Raw genomic sequence first — 15,952 nt, 5'->3', positions numbered from 1 at the left:
ATATTGTGGTGAAGATAGATAGCAGATGATGTTAACGAGGCGCAGATATTTCATTGTATTTTTATTTGTAGATTCTGTGAGTTGTAAGTTTATTTTAAAATTATTCTTCTTCTGGGATTGAGTAGGCTTTAATTTCTTCATGGCTTAAGACCTGCCTTCTCATTTTTATTATTTGGCGAAAATTCCAACTCTGAAAAATTTGACTCTGGAAAACCTTTTTCTGTAATCTGTCTTCTAAACCTTTGGGTGTCCTCCACGTGGGTTACTGTGATGCACACTGGTATGTAGTGCTGGGGGACAGTAATGCCTTTCTCACGAGGTTTACATTTCACTTGCTATCAAAAATCACTTTGTCCCCATGAAAGTGGAACCCCTGAATGGCATTTCCATATGAAGGGGGGGTATCAAATGCTAGGATTGTTCCCAGTCCTAAATGGCCTCTACACTTTCAGTTAATCGGCAACATGTTTGGAGTGCAGAAACATGGGAAAATGCTGATCTCTTAAGAGGACATGAGTGCTGTGTTGCTTTTGGCTCGGTAACCAAAGGTACCTGTTGGATATATATTTATTTATTTATTTATTTATTTGGGAAGGAGGCTTTCTAAATTTTGGAAGTTATTTAATTATGGCCCCTTAAAATTTTACAAGACAGGATCTTGGTATATAAAGATGTGCTTTATTGAGTATTGGAGTACTACTTTGATTGTAGAGGCATTTGCAAAAACTTACTAATCCTAAAATGTTTTAAGAAAAATGTATAGTTTGTACACTATTGGATTTAGTTTCAATTTGCCTTGACAGTGTGAGGCGATTTACATATAAATGGGAAAGTGTCTTCTGAATACTGAGTAACTGAGGAAACGTGCAGTGCGCATAGAAATGTTGCTGGGTAAAGCTTCTGGTTTCTTTCTTCCAGGGACTCCTCTGCATCTCCTTCTCACTTACCGGTATTTACCGGTATGTTTCACTCTTATTGCTTTGCCTTCAAAAATTGCCCATAGTTTTACTTTCTCCCTTAGCTTTACAGCTCTATAAGGCTTACTTACACGTATTTTTTTGGTTACAAGTATTTTCTTTATGTGGGGGGTTTGTCTTCTCTTTCTGGTCATATTTTCTGTCTGCATAATCCAGTGGCAATGCTGGCGGAGCCCCAGGCTTTTAAAACTTCGAGACTGTGTATTCATTTAATATTGTGGAATAGCGGGTGGTTTAATAGTGGCTCCCTAACCACTGCTTGATTCTGTCTTCGCATGAAGAAATAATAATAAGATTTTAATTTGGTAATAGTAGTAGCAAAGTGTTATGAATAATTTAGTTACATTTTGGAAGTCTAGGAATCTTAGTTTTTTCTATACAGTGTTGTAGAGAAGAACTGGACTGTTGACTATGTGTTCTTAGCCCCTCGTATTTCATTTGGTCTCTAGAGTGTGGGGCTTTGAAGGTTAATGGGATGTTAGCTTCACGTGCTGCTGATAGTGGCTGTAGATGTTGAGGTTCTTATTCTAGCGAATGTTTACGGTGTCATGTGATGAAGACAGTGGTTTTGCATTTATAGAGCTTTTTGCCTGTAGAATATGTCGATACCAGCCTAAACTCTGGAAAATCCACATTTCCTAAGTTTTATTTATATTTTTTCAAACGCTGAGCTTTGGCTCTCCTCCGTTTCATCTTAAGACTTGTCTGACTTTTGCACATTAAACCATTAGATTAGATAATTATGTGTTTCAGGAGAAAAATTCATATCTGAATACATTCCTGGAGGATTTTTGCTGTATTTGAAATGCTGAAGGAAGCGTGCACACATGAGGACTGCTGTCCTAGCTGTCGTGCTTGCCTGAAGAGTGCTTTGTGTGTACCAGCCCTGCCCCAGAGCTTCCCTGGGATGCTGAGAATATTCTAGATCTGTGACGTCCAATATGGTAGCCACTGGACAAGGTGGCTGTTGAGTCCTTGAAAGGTGGATAGGGTGACTGAGGAACTGGACTTTTTATTTTACTTAACATTAATTAATTCCCACTAAAATAGCCACATGTGGCCAATGGATGCTTTATTGGACAGTAACTTTTTGTGCCAATTAGTGTTATAAGTTTGGAGACATTCTGAATGTGACAGCGAGAGGCAGCATAGTGACAGCAGAGCTCTGAGTGCTTCCCCTCTGGCAGGCATTGTGCCAGGAGCTCAGAGCGTGTCACCTGTAACCTCATCAGCGCTTCTGCGGATGAGGAAACAAAGACTTAGACCGGGGACCACCCCAGGGCCACTTGCTGGGAGTTGTTTCCAAAAGCACGACCTTAAAGTCCACGTTTTTCCCATGGAGTCCTGTGGCCCGCTCATGCGTTTTTCATTTCTTTCCATCGTCTGTTGAATGGCTGCCGTACTGTGTGCTGTGCTAAGCACAGGCCGTCTGTGAAGATGAGCAGGCGCCGGCCTGCCTGTTGTCCTCGCGGCAGGAGGAACACGGGCTTGAGTGGGGACTGAGGTCCGGGCTGTGTGTCAGCCCTGCCCAGCTGTTGCGCGTACATTGCTCACTGACCTCTGTGGCCTCCGGTTTTCCCTTGTGTACCGTGTGGGAGTTTGGCGTCTGTGAGTGTGGTTGCGGGGGTCCGAGACGAGGAGTTGGTGTTGTAACTGGACAGAGGTGGGCGGTGTGCGCCCTCCCTCCCTCCCTCCCGGCTGCGGGGAGGTGCCCCAAGGAGAGGCGTGGGTCCGGCAGTTCGGTTCCGTGTGGGTGTTGGTGAGGGAGCTTGGGCTGGAGGCAATCCAGGTCCTACTGTAAAAGCAACAGGAAGGTGAGAAATAGTAGTTTGAAGCTTATTATATTTTATTTGAAGCCTTATTTAATTTTTGTCTCATACAAGCATAAACAAGATAAAATATTACCAATATTGACTGAGATCTACTTGACCAGTCCCCTTTCCCCCACCAACAAACAGTAAGGATGGGAATACTTATTTTGACAGTCTTAAATTGTTTAATAATACTGTGATTTATAACTGTTGGGGATTTAAAAGTATGCTTTATGCGTGGAGACGCTCTCCGTTCTGATTTATTTTTTAAAACGTGATGGCAAGCAGTGATAAGAAATTTCTGCTCTTGGAGAGTTGGGTCTTCTTTGTCTGCTCCAATTGAAGCAGAAGACGGGGTGCGGAGAATGTTTTAGAGCTGATCTGCTTGGTATGCATTTGGCGTTCCTGGACACCCCCATGGGGTAGCTCCTCAGGACGGCAGAGCCTGACACTCCTGCGGGCGATGAGCTGTGCCCACGCCAGGAGGACTCGGCAGCTTTCAAAGGGCAAAGCCCTGTCCTTCCAGGATGAAGGTTTTCTGAGCACAGCCAAGAACTAGGTGGATACTTAGTAGGGATATACTGATTTCAGTTTAAACACATAAGGTATTCCCTCATACAGGGTGCTGCTGTGGGTGATTTATGAAGTAACACATCTGAGTGTGTTAAAGGGAAGAAAGACATGCAGTGAATTTGACACATAGTCCTGAGGGGTCAGCCTCATCTTATAGTCACACCTTCTAAGGCTGTCGTTATCCTGCAGGATTTCAGGTTAACTCTTGAGCTTGCTTTGTCACAAGTGAAGTTAGGAATTTCCGCCTTATCCTTCTGGCTTGCAGTTCTAGCCTTGGCTACGTTCAGAAGATGACGTTTAATAACTTCCCTTCCCTTAATAAACCTCTCGGAGTCTTTCTCTGCATTTTGGAAATTTTAATTAAACTGAATTGTTAATACTGAAGTTTAAATTCAGGATTATTTTATGCTTAATAGAGGTGAATTTGATACCTTTTCATCATTTTCTGAAGTATTTTAAGAAAAGTTATCCCACTAGAAACTTTATACTCTCTATTCAAATATGGTGGTTTGGATGTCCAGGAAGGAGAAGTTTGTGCTCCTGGAACCCTGAGCAGGGTTGGAGCAGGGTAGATTTAGATTAAAATCTTCACTGCAGAGTTGAAGGTAGCCACATGGAAATACAATCAAGCTTTTATTGCCATTAGAATAGTCCATTAAACATTGGTACCCTTTCTAAATACTGAATTGAGCCACACGTCTTAGTTTTATATTAACGCGATCACTTGAGGAAAAAAGTGACTACTTAAGACAAGGGGGTGGGTCACATCCTAGTTAATTGACGTCTGAGAGCCTTTATCACTGAATCACCAAGTGGTGTATTGAGAATTGCCGATAACATATGGCGATTCTTTTCTCAGCATGTAAAGCATTGACTGCTTCAGAATGTTAATGGTTTTATTTTGCCAATAAGAGGATCTAAACGGGGAGGATAATTTCCCTGAGGTTCTAGGAGTCATTGCACACTTATTCAAGCTCCTTCAGTATCTTCATATCAAATTTAAATTAGTATAGCTGACCTGTTTTAAGAAAACCCTTACAGATTAACAGTAGATATGCTATTGGTGTCTGGTACATACAGAAACAATCAGTATTGGCTCTGGATATGTAGAATTAATTCAAAAACTTCTGAAAAAGCATACGCAATATGTATCTTTTGTTTCATGCAGTTGCTGTGATTGGCTGATAAATATTTGTCAAAGAAAGAAAGAATTGAAAGCTCGTACAGTGTGGCTTGGATATCCGGAAAAGTGTGAAGAAAAACATCCCAGAAATTCTATAAAAAATCAGAAATACAATGTATTTACCTTTATACCTGGGGTAAGATTGTTAAATTCTTGAAAACGGGCTGCATATCAGAGATTGCTAACTTTGTTTTCATTTTTTTCCCTCATTAATTCTGTCGTATCCAAATCAGAGTCCTTTTGCTTTGGAACCATGGGTGTTTCAAATAATTGTTAAGTAATTCATATGCATTTGTAATAGCCATATGATAAGGGTTCAACTCAAGAAAGTTTATAGTTTGATTATTGCCTTCAATGCTAGATAAACATCACATTTATATTATTGTAGAAATAACCAAGTAAAGCTAAATAAAATTATCAGAAAATAAGTCATAAATTTTGTTTGGCTGGGAATTTGTTTGGTGGGAAAAGTGGAATGTATCTAATGTTTAAAGCCTGCCGAGGCTGTCACAATGAAAGTAAAATAACTTTTTACACAAACATGACTCCATAACAAAATATCTATAAGCATTTATAGATTTCTACTTCACATTGTAAATTTTAGGCCTTGTTGTATTGTTATGTCAGTAGTTATCTTTAATTAGGTATTATGCTAAATTTAAATTCTGAAGTTTAAATATTTACTACTTTTTTTGTTGCCAGTGATATTTGTGGCTTAAATTATAAAACTGCGATTATATGTATTTAGATTAGTGGAATTATTTTTGCCTTTTGTGCATCATTCCCTATTTTAATAGACAGATTTATTTATCTTTCTAAAGGTAAAAGAAAGCTGGGACTGATTTATGTTTCCAGTCTCAAAGTTTTTGATATGTTCTAGGTATTAGCTCTTACGCTATTTTGCAAAAACCCCTCTTGATTATGTGAAATGAGGGCTGCTTTATCTTTCATGTTTTTATTTAAATAACCATGCTGACTTTATATTGGGCATTGATCAGCCCTCACCACCCCACATCCGTCCAGTAGTTGTCAGATGCTTGATGTCTAATATGCTCCTTTATTAAAACACACAAAACTAATGGCTTCATAATTAAAAGACTGGTCTTTTGTTAGGACAATAAAGTGTAAACTCTCTTTCAGGCAGATAAATATTCTCATCTTTATTGAATGAAGCTACTGTTTTCTCCGTAGGTTTAAATTATTAAATACTCCCAGATTGGCTAAGTATTGTACATTTTCCTAAAGCCCTCCAGAAGTTCACTCAGCAGACAATAAAGTCTTGATTGCAGTGGTTTAAAGTGGATCGTGCAGCTTAGTTTTGATCCGAGTGAGTTCACATGGCTACCAGGATGGCTGTCCGGAAGAGACCTGTTGATGTGTCTGTACAGCTGTTACCGTGGGAATGACTTTTTTCTTAGATTGTCTCTTAAATTAGTCTTTTCATCTAAAATGTAGTATTTTAGAAACATTTGGTAATTGCACAGTAGGAATTCTATGCCATTTTTAGCACGAATGGCAGTTTCTGAATTGCTAGTAGATATAATCTGTGCTAACTGAGATTTTAAAGAAATCACTGAGGAAAAAGAGTTTTCTCTCCTGCTAAGATTAATTTATGAAATGATTCAAAACATTTTTAGACAGCAGTTGAACATGATTATGAATATAAATGTGTCATTGATGTAACTGATGTTTTTAGTCATACACATAACTGTGTGATGATGTGTATAACTTCATTCTATAAAAACTGTGGTTCCAGACTCTTTAAGTCAACAATAAGTACTTAACGCATTGCTCTGCCCTTGTTAAAATTTCTGTGCCTTCCAAGTTGTATTAAAAAATGGCATTCCAGGAGATTTTGATTTGCAGTTTGCAAGTCTGTAAGTTTCATTGTAATTGTAGTGTTGAAGGTCAGCGCCCGTATATCAGCTATCATAGAAAGAATATGCGGGTAGCTGTCTTCCTGAAAATTGGTCTGTAATTTACGTATTTTTATATTTTATCATTTCTTATACTTTGAGGGAAGTAAATACAGGAGATTAAAGTAGGTTTTTTTGTGTGTGTGAAGTCATACCTGTACATGGTTTGCTTGTTCACTCGATCTTTGTAAAGCTACCTAGATGTCCACATTCAGAAAACGTGGCTATCATGTTTTATTGTTTACCATTTCATAAATACAAGGTTAACACCACTTTTCCATAAGATTTTCTGAGTTGATATGAAGAGATACATTTGTATATCTATATTAACTGACTTACCAACATTGGGAAGGTTTTGCTCTCTCATTTGGTGTGCATGTAAAGATTTATAGAAGATGAGTGTGGGAACCTGGAAAATTGCATGCAAGAAAATAAGAAACTTTTAGAGGACACTTAACATAGTTGAAAGTTCTAATTTTCTTTCTTTTCAGTTTATTTTAAATATAATTTGGGGTAACCTTAGCTCTTTTTTGTGATTTAGTTATCGGAAAGCCATTGTCAAAATTTATGTATTGTGACTCAGGGCATGTTTTCATTGTTTGATGGAAATACAGTTAGATATTGTGTTGATTTTAATTATTTAATTAAGGTATGAAAGATTTTCCTTGAAGAGATTATGTTAATTTTTTCTTTTTCTTTTTAGGTTTTATATGAACAATTCAAGTTTTTCTTGAATCTCTATTTTCTGGTAGTATCCTGCTCACAGTTTGTGCCAGCATTGAAAATAGGCTATCTCTACACCTACTGGGCTCCTCTGGTAAAAAGAAAAGATTTTTGAAATTAAGTGAAATTATTAAGTATTTAAAATATAGCTTTAAGAGTGGAGATGGTTAAAAGATAAATCAGTCAGATTTTTAAAATGTGATATGTTGCTGTGTGTCACTGAACTTTTGTTTCAAGGTTTCACAGAGTCCTCTGCAGCCCCACAGGAGTGTGAGGGCAGCACGCGGCGCTAGGTTGGCTGGAGAAGCTACAGAGCACCTCTGCTGGTGGGCTGGGCGTTCTCTCGGGCCCTAGGGTGGCAGCTGTGTGTCCCCAGCCCCGCTGCCCCGTACTGGAGGAGCTCTTGGGAGAGATGGGGCGGGCCTGTGCGAGTCTGCCCAGCACCTCTGACGTCCTGATGGATGGGCAGCTCTTCCCTCTGCCTGATGGCAACAGTTCTGAAGCATCTCAGTGAAGTCTGGCAGCCGCTGCTTGACAGCTTGGGGTGTGACATTTTTGGAAAGGCAAATGATGTTTGTCATTGAATATTTCCATCTCAAACATGCTATCTTGATAGTTTTTATACTGTTTGCAGATAGTTTTCATTGCTTTTCAGTTTACAGAGGTAAGAGGTATGTCTCCTTCCTTCTTTTCACCTAGAAGGGGGTACTGCTCCCTTTGGTGTGCTCCCTCCTGGGCAGATCACCAGTGTGATCTGGGCAAGAAAACATGGCGAGTGAGATGATTCCTGTAGCGAGGGAGCCGGGCAGCGCTCAGGTTTCCCGCCCTCAGAACTGGAGATCGGAGCCATATGCTCTCCAGTTGATCTGTTCTGCTTCGTGCAGCCCTGCCGCCTCCGAGGCTGTGCTTTCAGGTGCGGCAGGAGGGCTGGAAGCGGGGGTTTAAGCTTAAGTCCCTCTCCGGTTCCTGTTCACGTAGACTTTAGTGTGGCGTGGGTCTGAGCAATGAAAGCAACTTATGTGTAATCTAGATACAAAGTTACTGAATAAATGGATACCTTTTCCACTTATCGTATTCGCCAGATCGACAGAGACATTGGTGCTGATGATGTGAAGCTGTGATTCTCATCCACTGTTGTGTAAACATAAATCCGTGTAGCCTTTTTTTGGAGGATAGTTTGGAAATATATATAAAGATACCTTATAAATGGATTCAGCGTTTTTATTTGAGGAATTTATCTTAAAGCAATAATGATCAGTCATAGAGTCTAAAGAATGTCTTTACTAATGTCTATTATTATTCTTTTTAAAAAATATTTGTTTATTTATTTATTTATTTATGACTGAGTTGGGTCTTTGTTGCTGCGCGCGGGCTTTCTCTAGTTGTGGCGAGCGGGGGCCACTCTTCCTTGCAGGTGCACGGGCTTCTCATTGTAGTGGATTCTCTTGTTGCAGAGCACGGGCTCTAGGCATGTGGGCTCAGTAGTTGTGGCTCGCGGGCTCTAGAGCGCAGACTCAGTAGTTGTGGCGCAGGGGCTTAATTGCTCCGCGGCAAGTGGGATCTTCTCAGACCAGGTCTCGGACCCGTGTCCCCTGCATTGGCAGGTGGATTCTTAACCAGTGCGCCACCAGGGAAGCCCTATTATTCTTGATGACAAAATTATTTGAAAAGTCAAATGTCTAACTGGATTGTTTAACTGTGCTGTATGCCATGCATTGTTGGAATACTGTGCTACTGTGTACCTTTGAAAATGATGTTTAGAAAAAGTATTTAATAACACTGAAGGTGTACATATTAGAAAAATGGGGAAAAGTGGGTTAAAATATGTATGGAATGAAATACACAATTCTTTGATCAGCCCCCACTGAGTTCGTTTGTGTCCAGCACTAGTCAAAGCAGTGTTGATTCACTTGTGAATAAGACAAACGCTGTCCTAATAGAGCTTATATTCTGGGGGCGAAAGACAATTTAAATGATCCGTCATGCCAGGAAGCCTGCCATGAAGCCGTGAAGCCAAAAATGTAAAGCAGGATATGGGGGTAGAGAATGACCGGGTTATTTTAATAGGGTGGCTAAGGAAGTCGCCTTTGTTGGGGTGGCATTTGACGACATCTGGACGATAGGAGGGAGTGAGTGGGCCGTGTGCAGAGCAGGTGTTGCAGGCAGAGGGCACAGTAGTTGCACAAGGTCTGGGCGCCCTGGAGTGTGTGGACGTGCAACTCTGGTGGGAAGGGGGCCCGGAGGGGCGGTGGGCGCTCAGATTTCATCCTGAATAGGATAAGGGCGTGTGTCTGTGTGTTGCATATGTCACACGAGGGAGAACACTGAAGCTTACACCACAGTTTTAAAAGTTGATTTTAAAGCCACACGGCCATGGAGAGGGAACATAGGTGACTTCTCCTTCTTTCTTTTCTCTCACTTTTCTTCTCATTGGAGGTAACCTCCATTCTGAATTTGAGATTAAATTGCTGTGTATCTCTTAATAATTTTGCTACTTATGTTTGTATTATTAAAACAAGATGCACTGTTTTGGCGTGCTTTAAAAATTCTATGTAACATTTGTCTTACTCTAAGTATCCTTTTGTAACATGCTTTTTTGGCTTTACATTGATTTATAAAATTGACCCATGTGGACACACATATGTCTAGTTCCTTCGTTTTTCACTTCTCTAAAGTATTCCATTGTGTGACTGTATCACAATTGATTTGTCCATCCTCTTGGGAAAGGAGACTTTTAGGTTGTTTCTAATTGTTCTCAGTTGCAGACTGCTACATGATCAGGCGAATTGTGTGTTATTCCTTACACACCTGTGCCAGAAATTCTGTAGCTGTATGTGCCCTCCTTAAAAGTGCTGTTTATTTTGTCCATTTTCTAATAAAAGCAGTCTAGCATTACAGAAGTTTTAGAACATAGAAAATATACTTGCTAATGCTGAAAACACAAACTTATTTATGGTTTTCATGTGTTTATTTCTAGCCCCTATTTTCTATTCCTAGCAGTATTTACCATTTAAATAGTATTTTCTACCTTGGGTTAAATTAATTTTAACTCAAACAATGAGTATCTGAGAACACAAATTCTTCTTAAAAATCTAAAGTAAAATATATTCATTTGTATCTTGCCTTTGTCTCTGGCCTTTTTAACTCTGATTTAACTAGCTTTTAACCAAAGAAAATGTTCTATTTTGATGGATTCTTTTCGAAGAATTCAGTGTTACCTGTTCACAGATTGACCTTGTTGGCCAGGCTTGGACTGAGTGCACAGCATACATGGGCCTCTCTAGTTTCTCTGTTCTCTAACAAGAGCTCATTTCCAGTTCTAGCTTGGATTTTAGGTCCTTTAACTTGAATTCTCAGGTGTTTTGAAGTACTTTATCATTTTTTTGACATGAGAAATAAACTTTATTATATTTAGATAAATACCTCAGTACGAACCTCAGTATCCATAAGGGGACCATTATTCTGCTGTGATTATGTGTTCGTGCTCCAGAGAGCAGAGAAAAGCCCCTCCCCTTCTTCCACTCCGCGCGGCCTCGACGCGGGCGGGCGAGAGCTCCCCTGCTCCGCTCTGCTGGCCGCCACACCCTCAGACCTGGGTTCCCACCCTTCCCTCTGCTCCTCGGTTTGGCAGCAGCCACAGGTGATGCCTTTTCTCAGAAAACACATAATGAAGGTTTGTTAGTATCTTTGCTTGCACTTTTTATGTGCATTTTAACCTTTGATTTGGCAAGAATCTCAAAAAGTTGATGTGCGCATTAGGCTCACTTTTGAATCCACGAGGCTGACTTAGGGTCTGTTGGTTCTTTGAGCCAAACTCACCTCAGAGCACCTTTTAAAGGTACTATCTGTAGAAGATCTTTTTTATTAATCTGGGCAAAGTTAGAGAACCTTTAAACTAATTCTAAAATATATATGAGTATTTTTTTTTTAACCAAGGGAAGTATTCCTGATTTCTTCCTAAGCCCTTGTTCTTTCTATGCCTGTGTATCTTACCCTGTCCCATGCCCAGGGCCTAGAAGAGCAGGGATCTTTATATACACATTGAAGCTTTTGACATCTTTTCTCTGCTTGCACTCTAAGGTCCTATAAGTTGCCCAAAAGAGGAATCAGTTAGCATTTGCAGTTTTCTCCTAGCCACAAACCTGCCAGTGAAGCATAAAAAATCTTAAAGCTGGTGATTATGAAGTCTTATGTCTGATGTCCACTCATTTTAAAGAAAACAAGTTAATGCAAACTTAATCCCTCTGCTCTCTATCTAAAATTAGGATGTTTCTGAAAACAGTGATAGCTTAATTAATAATCTTTCTATTTCAATTACTCCTGGCAGTGTTGTTTACTGGCTTCAGGTCTGAACTAATTTCTGTTATATTTTGTTATATAATAGGAAGAGTAAACTGAAAATAAGTAATTTCATTACATTGTATCAGAATGAATATTACCTTTCATACTGTTCAGATTTCAGAACACTTCTTCAAGGCAAAGCTGCTGTAATCAGAGTAACAAAATGGATTGTAATGCTTCTGTCAAAATTAATAAGGTGGAGTAAATCTATCCATACAAAAGATTTTTAGATAAAGAAAATATGGATTTTTTAATCTGTACATCTTCCATATAAAATATCTTCCTGGTGCTCTGTTAATACATAATTGGAAACCAGATAGGCTATGTAGGTTGGAAATCAGTCTGTGGGGGACTCTGATTTTCAGTCTGGTTTTAAAATCCTTCCTTCTGTCCACCCTTTTTTGTGAGTGTCTCTGTGAATTGGAGGTGTGGGCAAAGTATGAAAAGGAGAAAACAAAATCAATCATTTGGAATCCTGCCATCCAGAGACAACCACTGTTTACATGAACTTTGTGACCCTGACTGAGTTACTTTTTCTTTTTGTATTTCAGTTTCTTTATTTGTAAGTTAGAACTAAAAGTACACGTCTTCTAAGGTTTTTGTAACATTTAAAAGGTAATTCATTTAAAATATGTAGGAGTGTCTGGCATGTAATAATCCCTCAAAGGTAAACTGATGTGGTTACATAATAAAATCTTTTTTCTCTTTACTAAATTATATATTGTTTTGACACTCACTCCATATGGTTCCTGGGTTATATGGAGAAATAGAAAAGAATCCCACTTTGTGATGTAAGATTTCATCACGGGCTGTGGACAGGCCATGCGAGATATTCTTGTCATCAGTGCTGATGCACCACCAGTGCTGTTGATTCTGGGGGACAGCATGTCACTGTGACCCTCTTGTGTGCAGTTTTGGTTTTTCTGGGTAGCAGTGCTGTAGCCGACATCTCTGACCTGGTTGGTGCTGAGGTCGTGGGCAGGCCCAGCTGCTCCTGCAGGAGACTTGTGTATCCACATCTTCCCTAAACCACCCATCTGTTATGAGCCGAGACCTCTTCTGAGGTCTTAACCTCAGAAGATGTAAACTTGAAAGGTAGAGGCCCATTGGTTGTAACTCCAGTGGTCAAGAAGGAAATGGTGGCATCAGCTTACCTTTCCTTTGATCTGTTTTATGTTCCTAGGCTGGTCACTGGGCGTCTTCTCAGAATATATATGCTAGAGGTGGGCATGACGGTGTGGGAGGGACCCCTCCTGGCTGTTTCTGGTCCTACCCGTCTGGTGTGTATCCAGAGGAGCCTTAGACCTGGAGTGTGGCCTGGAGCTGCTTAGGTTGTCAGTAGTCCTTGCCTGTGACCGGGACTCTGCTTCCTCTTAGGGGTGCTGAACTCCTGTTTTTAGAAGTTGGGACCTGCCCCTCTTTGGTGCATCTTCTCTAATATTATCACATTAGAAGAGGCAGCTGACTTCCACTCCTTGAGTTCTTAGGAGCACTAGGAACTAGCACAGTTTTTGTGGTTTATAAACTTAATAAATTCAGAGTTAAATTTTGCTGTCTTTAAGCTGTAGGTTTAAAGGGTAAAAATTAGATTCATCTGGAGAGTTTAAATACCGTTTGTATGTCGGGGTGGGGGAGGGGGTCAGTTCCCTGGAGATTAGAGGTAAAGGTACATATTTCAGGTAGGGTCTGAGCAAATCTGTGTTGCAAACAGTTGTCTGAGTGATTCTGATATGCCTGTCTGATAGAAAGCACTTCTTTAAAAATACTGTCTTCATTGTATAAATGAAGCATTCCTGACACTCGTTCTCCTCTTGTCTCTCAAGGTGAGTCAGTCACAGGTAGAGTTTTAAGAAGTTACTTCCACACCATCACATGCGTCAGTAACAGTAAATATTCTCCCACACGAGAGTGGCTGCATAGAACTGTATTTTTGGATTCATAGATGCATATTTTTCATGTTTCTGAAATTGTGACTTATAAACAGTTTATGTATTTAAAGGGATATTGTCTTCCCACCAGGACTGTTACTAAATTAATAATGATGTATCTTTTTTTAAAATAAATCTATCTATTTATTTATTTATTTTTGGCTGTGTTGGGTCTTTGTTACTGCGCACGGGCTTTCTGTACTTGTGGTGAGCAGGGTCTAGTCTTTGTTGTGGTGCGCGGGCTTCTCCTTGCAGTGGCTTCTCTTGTTGCGGAGCACAGGCTCTAGGCACGGGGGCTTCAGTAGTTGTGGTACGTGGGCTCAGTAGTTGTGGCACATGGACTTAGTCGCTCCATGGCATGTGGGATCTTCCTGGACCAGGGCTTGAACCTGTGTCCCCTGCATTAGCAGGCAGATTCTTAACCACTGCGCCACCAGGGAAGTCCCAATAATGATGTATCTTAAAATCAACAGCATCTTTGAATTAGGGAAATAAAATATTTCATCATATAGAGTATCAAATTTCTTATATGGACTTTCAGGTTTCCATTTTTTTCATATTCAGCGCTGGGATCCTTGATTTTATTTTATTTTTTTCTTTAGGCTAAGTTTCTAGAAGTGAAGCTGCTTGGTTAATATGTGTATAAATTTTAAGACTTTTGATAACGCTAAATTTCTTAAAGCTAATGTTTTTGATATTTGATGCTCTTATTTTGTTATTTTATTTTTGTCTTACCTTTGCTAACCCTAGCTCTAATAAAATGATGAATTTGCATTCAAGATAAGAGTACTTCTCTGCCCCCAACTAATAGTATCTTTGATGACCACTTTATTTCATCACTGCTTTGTCATGACAAGTCACCAGCTTTGGAGAGGCTGGCCATTTGTCCCTAGAGCACATACTTCCCTCTAGTATGGAGATACTTGGTCATAATGTAGAAATCTCTCTTGTTATTAAAATTTTGTACTTTGCACAGCTAACATACTTTTAATAGTAAAAGACTGGATGCTTCCCCCTAAGGTCAGCAGCAAGACAAAGATGGCTACTCCCACTGTTTCCATTCAACATTTTATTGAAGGTAAAATGAATAGTGCAGTTAGGCAAGAAAAAGAAATAGGAGGCATCTAGATGGAAAAGAAGAAAAGCTATCTGTCTCTATTCGCAGATGGCATGATCTTGTATATAGGAAAATCTAAGGAATCCATGCACACACAAAAATATTGGAACAAGTTAGTGAGCTGTAGGGTACAAGATAAATATACAAAAATCATTTGTATTTCTACACACTAGCAATGATCATCTGAAAATGGAATTAGGATAACAATTCTGTTTATAACAGCATCAAAAAGGAAAAAAAAGGAATAGATTTAGCTAAAGTGCATATCAAAAACTATAAAACATTTTTGAAAAAAATTAAGATATAAGTAAATGGAAAGTCGTCTCATGTTCAAGAATTGAAAGACTTAGTATTACAATGACAGGACTCTCCAAACTGATCTACAGGTTCAGCGCAATCTGAATCAAAATCCCATTTGGCTTCTTTTGCAGGCATTGACAAGCTGATTCTAAAATTCGTGCAACAATGGAAGGGTCCCAGGGTAGCCAAAACAACCTAGAAAAGTAGATCAAAGTCGTAGGACTCATACTTCCCCATTTTGAAACTTCTTACAGAGCTGTGGTAATCAAGAGAATGTGGTACTGGCAGAAGGATAGGTATGTAGATCAAAGGATAAAATGGTGAGTCCAGACATAAACATTTATGACAAATGGATTTTCAACAAGGTACCAAGACGGTTCAATGGAGAAAGAGTAGTGTCCAACAGATGGTGCTGGGACGTTTGGACAGCACGTGGGAGGGAATGAAGTTGGACCCCTACCATAGCATACACAGAACGTCACTTAAAATGGATCATAGACCTAAATGAAGCTGAAACTGTAGGACTCCTAGAAGAAAGCATGGAAGTCAATCTTTGTGATCTTGGACACTAAAAGCCCAAGTGACAGAGAAAAAACTTGAGTAAGTTGGACTTCATCAAAGCTAAAAACTTTTGTGCATCAGAGGACAGCATCAAGAAAGTAAAACGATAACCCAGAGTGGGAGGAAGTGTGACATCATATTTGTAGGTCACATAATTGACAAGGCACTTGTATGCAGAATGATATAAAGGGCTCTTCCAACTTAACAATTAAAAGATAAGTTGACCCAGTTATAAAGTGGGTGTAGGATCTGAATTAACATTTCTCCAAAGGAGATACACACATGGGCAATAAACATGAAAATTGGTGTAATCGCTTTAGAAAACAGTTTGGCTGTTGTCAGGAAGCTAAACGTCGAGGTTACCGAATCACCCGTAATAGGCAAATCCACAGAGATGGAAGGTAGATTAGTGGTTTCCAGGGCGGGGACTGGAGGGGGAATGGGAGCTGGTTGCTGTTGGGGTTTCTTTTGGGGGTGATAAAATAAATAAATAAATAGGCTCTAGAACTCGATGGTGGTGAT

The 15,952-nt window shown here is 39.7% G+C and overlaps 1 protein-coding gene across 7 annotated transcripts in view; it reads left to right on the top strand.

Annotated features, from left to right (window-relative positions):
- The window catches only part of ATP9B (ATPase phospholipid transporting 9B (putative)), a 217,153-nt gene that overhangs the window by 17,923 nt on the left and 183,278 nt on the right, over nucleotides 1–15,952 (top strand). For 5 of the 7 annotated variants that reach the window (XM_032654355.1, XM_032654351.1, XM_032654354.1 and 2 more), the window contains exons 3-4: nucleotides 4,530–4,680; nucleotides 7,164–7,277. The exons of 1 other annotated variant lie outside the window; for it this stretch is intronic. In XM_032654355.1, the coding sequence (XP_032510246.1) occupies nucleotides 4,530–4,680; nucleotides 7,164–7,277 (265 nt within the window). The remainder of the gene's footprint in view (nucleotides 1–4,529; nucleotides 4,681–7,163; nucleotides 7,278–15,952) is intronic. One more of the 7 variants, XM_032654353.1, reaches the window with a different exon arrangement.

Source organism: Phocoena sinus, chromosome 14 (genome assembly GCF_008692025.1).
Source record: "Phocoena sinus isolate mPhoSin1 chromosome 14, mPhoSin1.pri, whole genome shotgun sequence".
Classification (NCBI taxonomy): domain Eukaryota; kingdom Metazoa; phylum Chordata; class Mammalia; order Artiodactyla; family Phocoenidae; genus Phocoena; species Phocoena sinus.
Note: the sequence above shows the minus strand (reverse complement) of the source record. Positions and strands in the feature narration are given on the sequence as shown.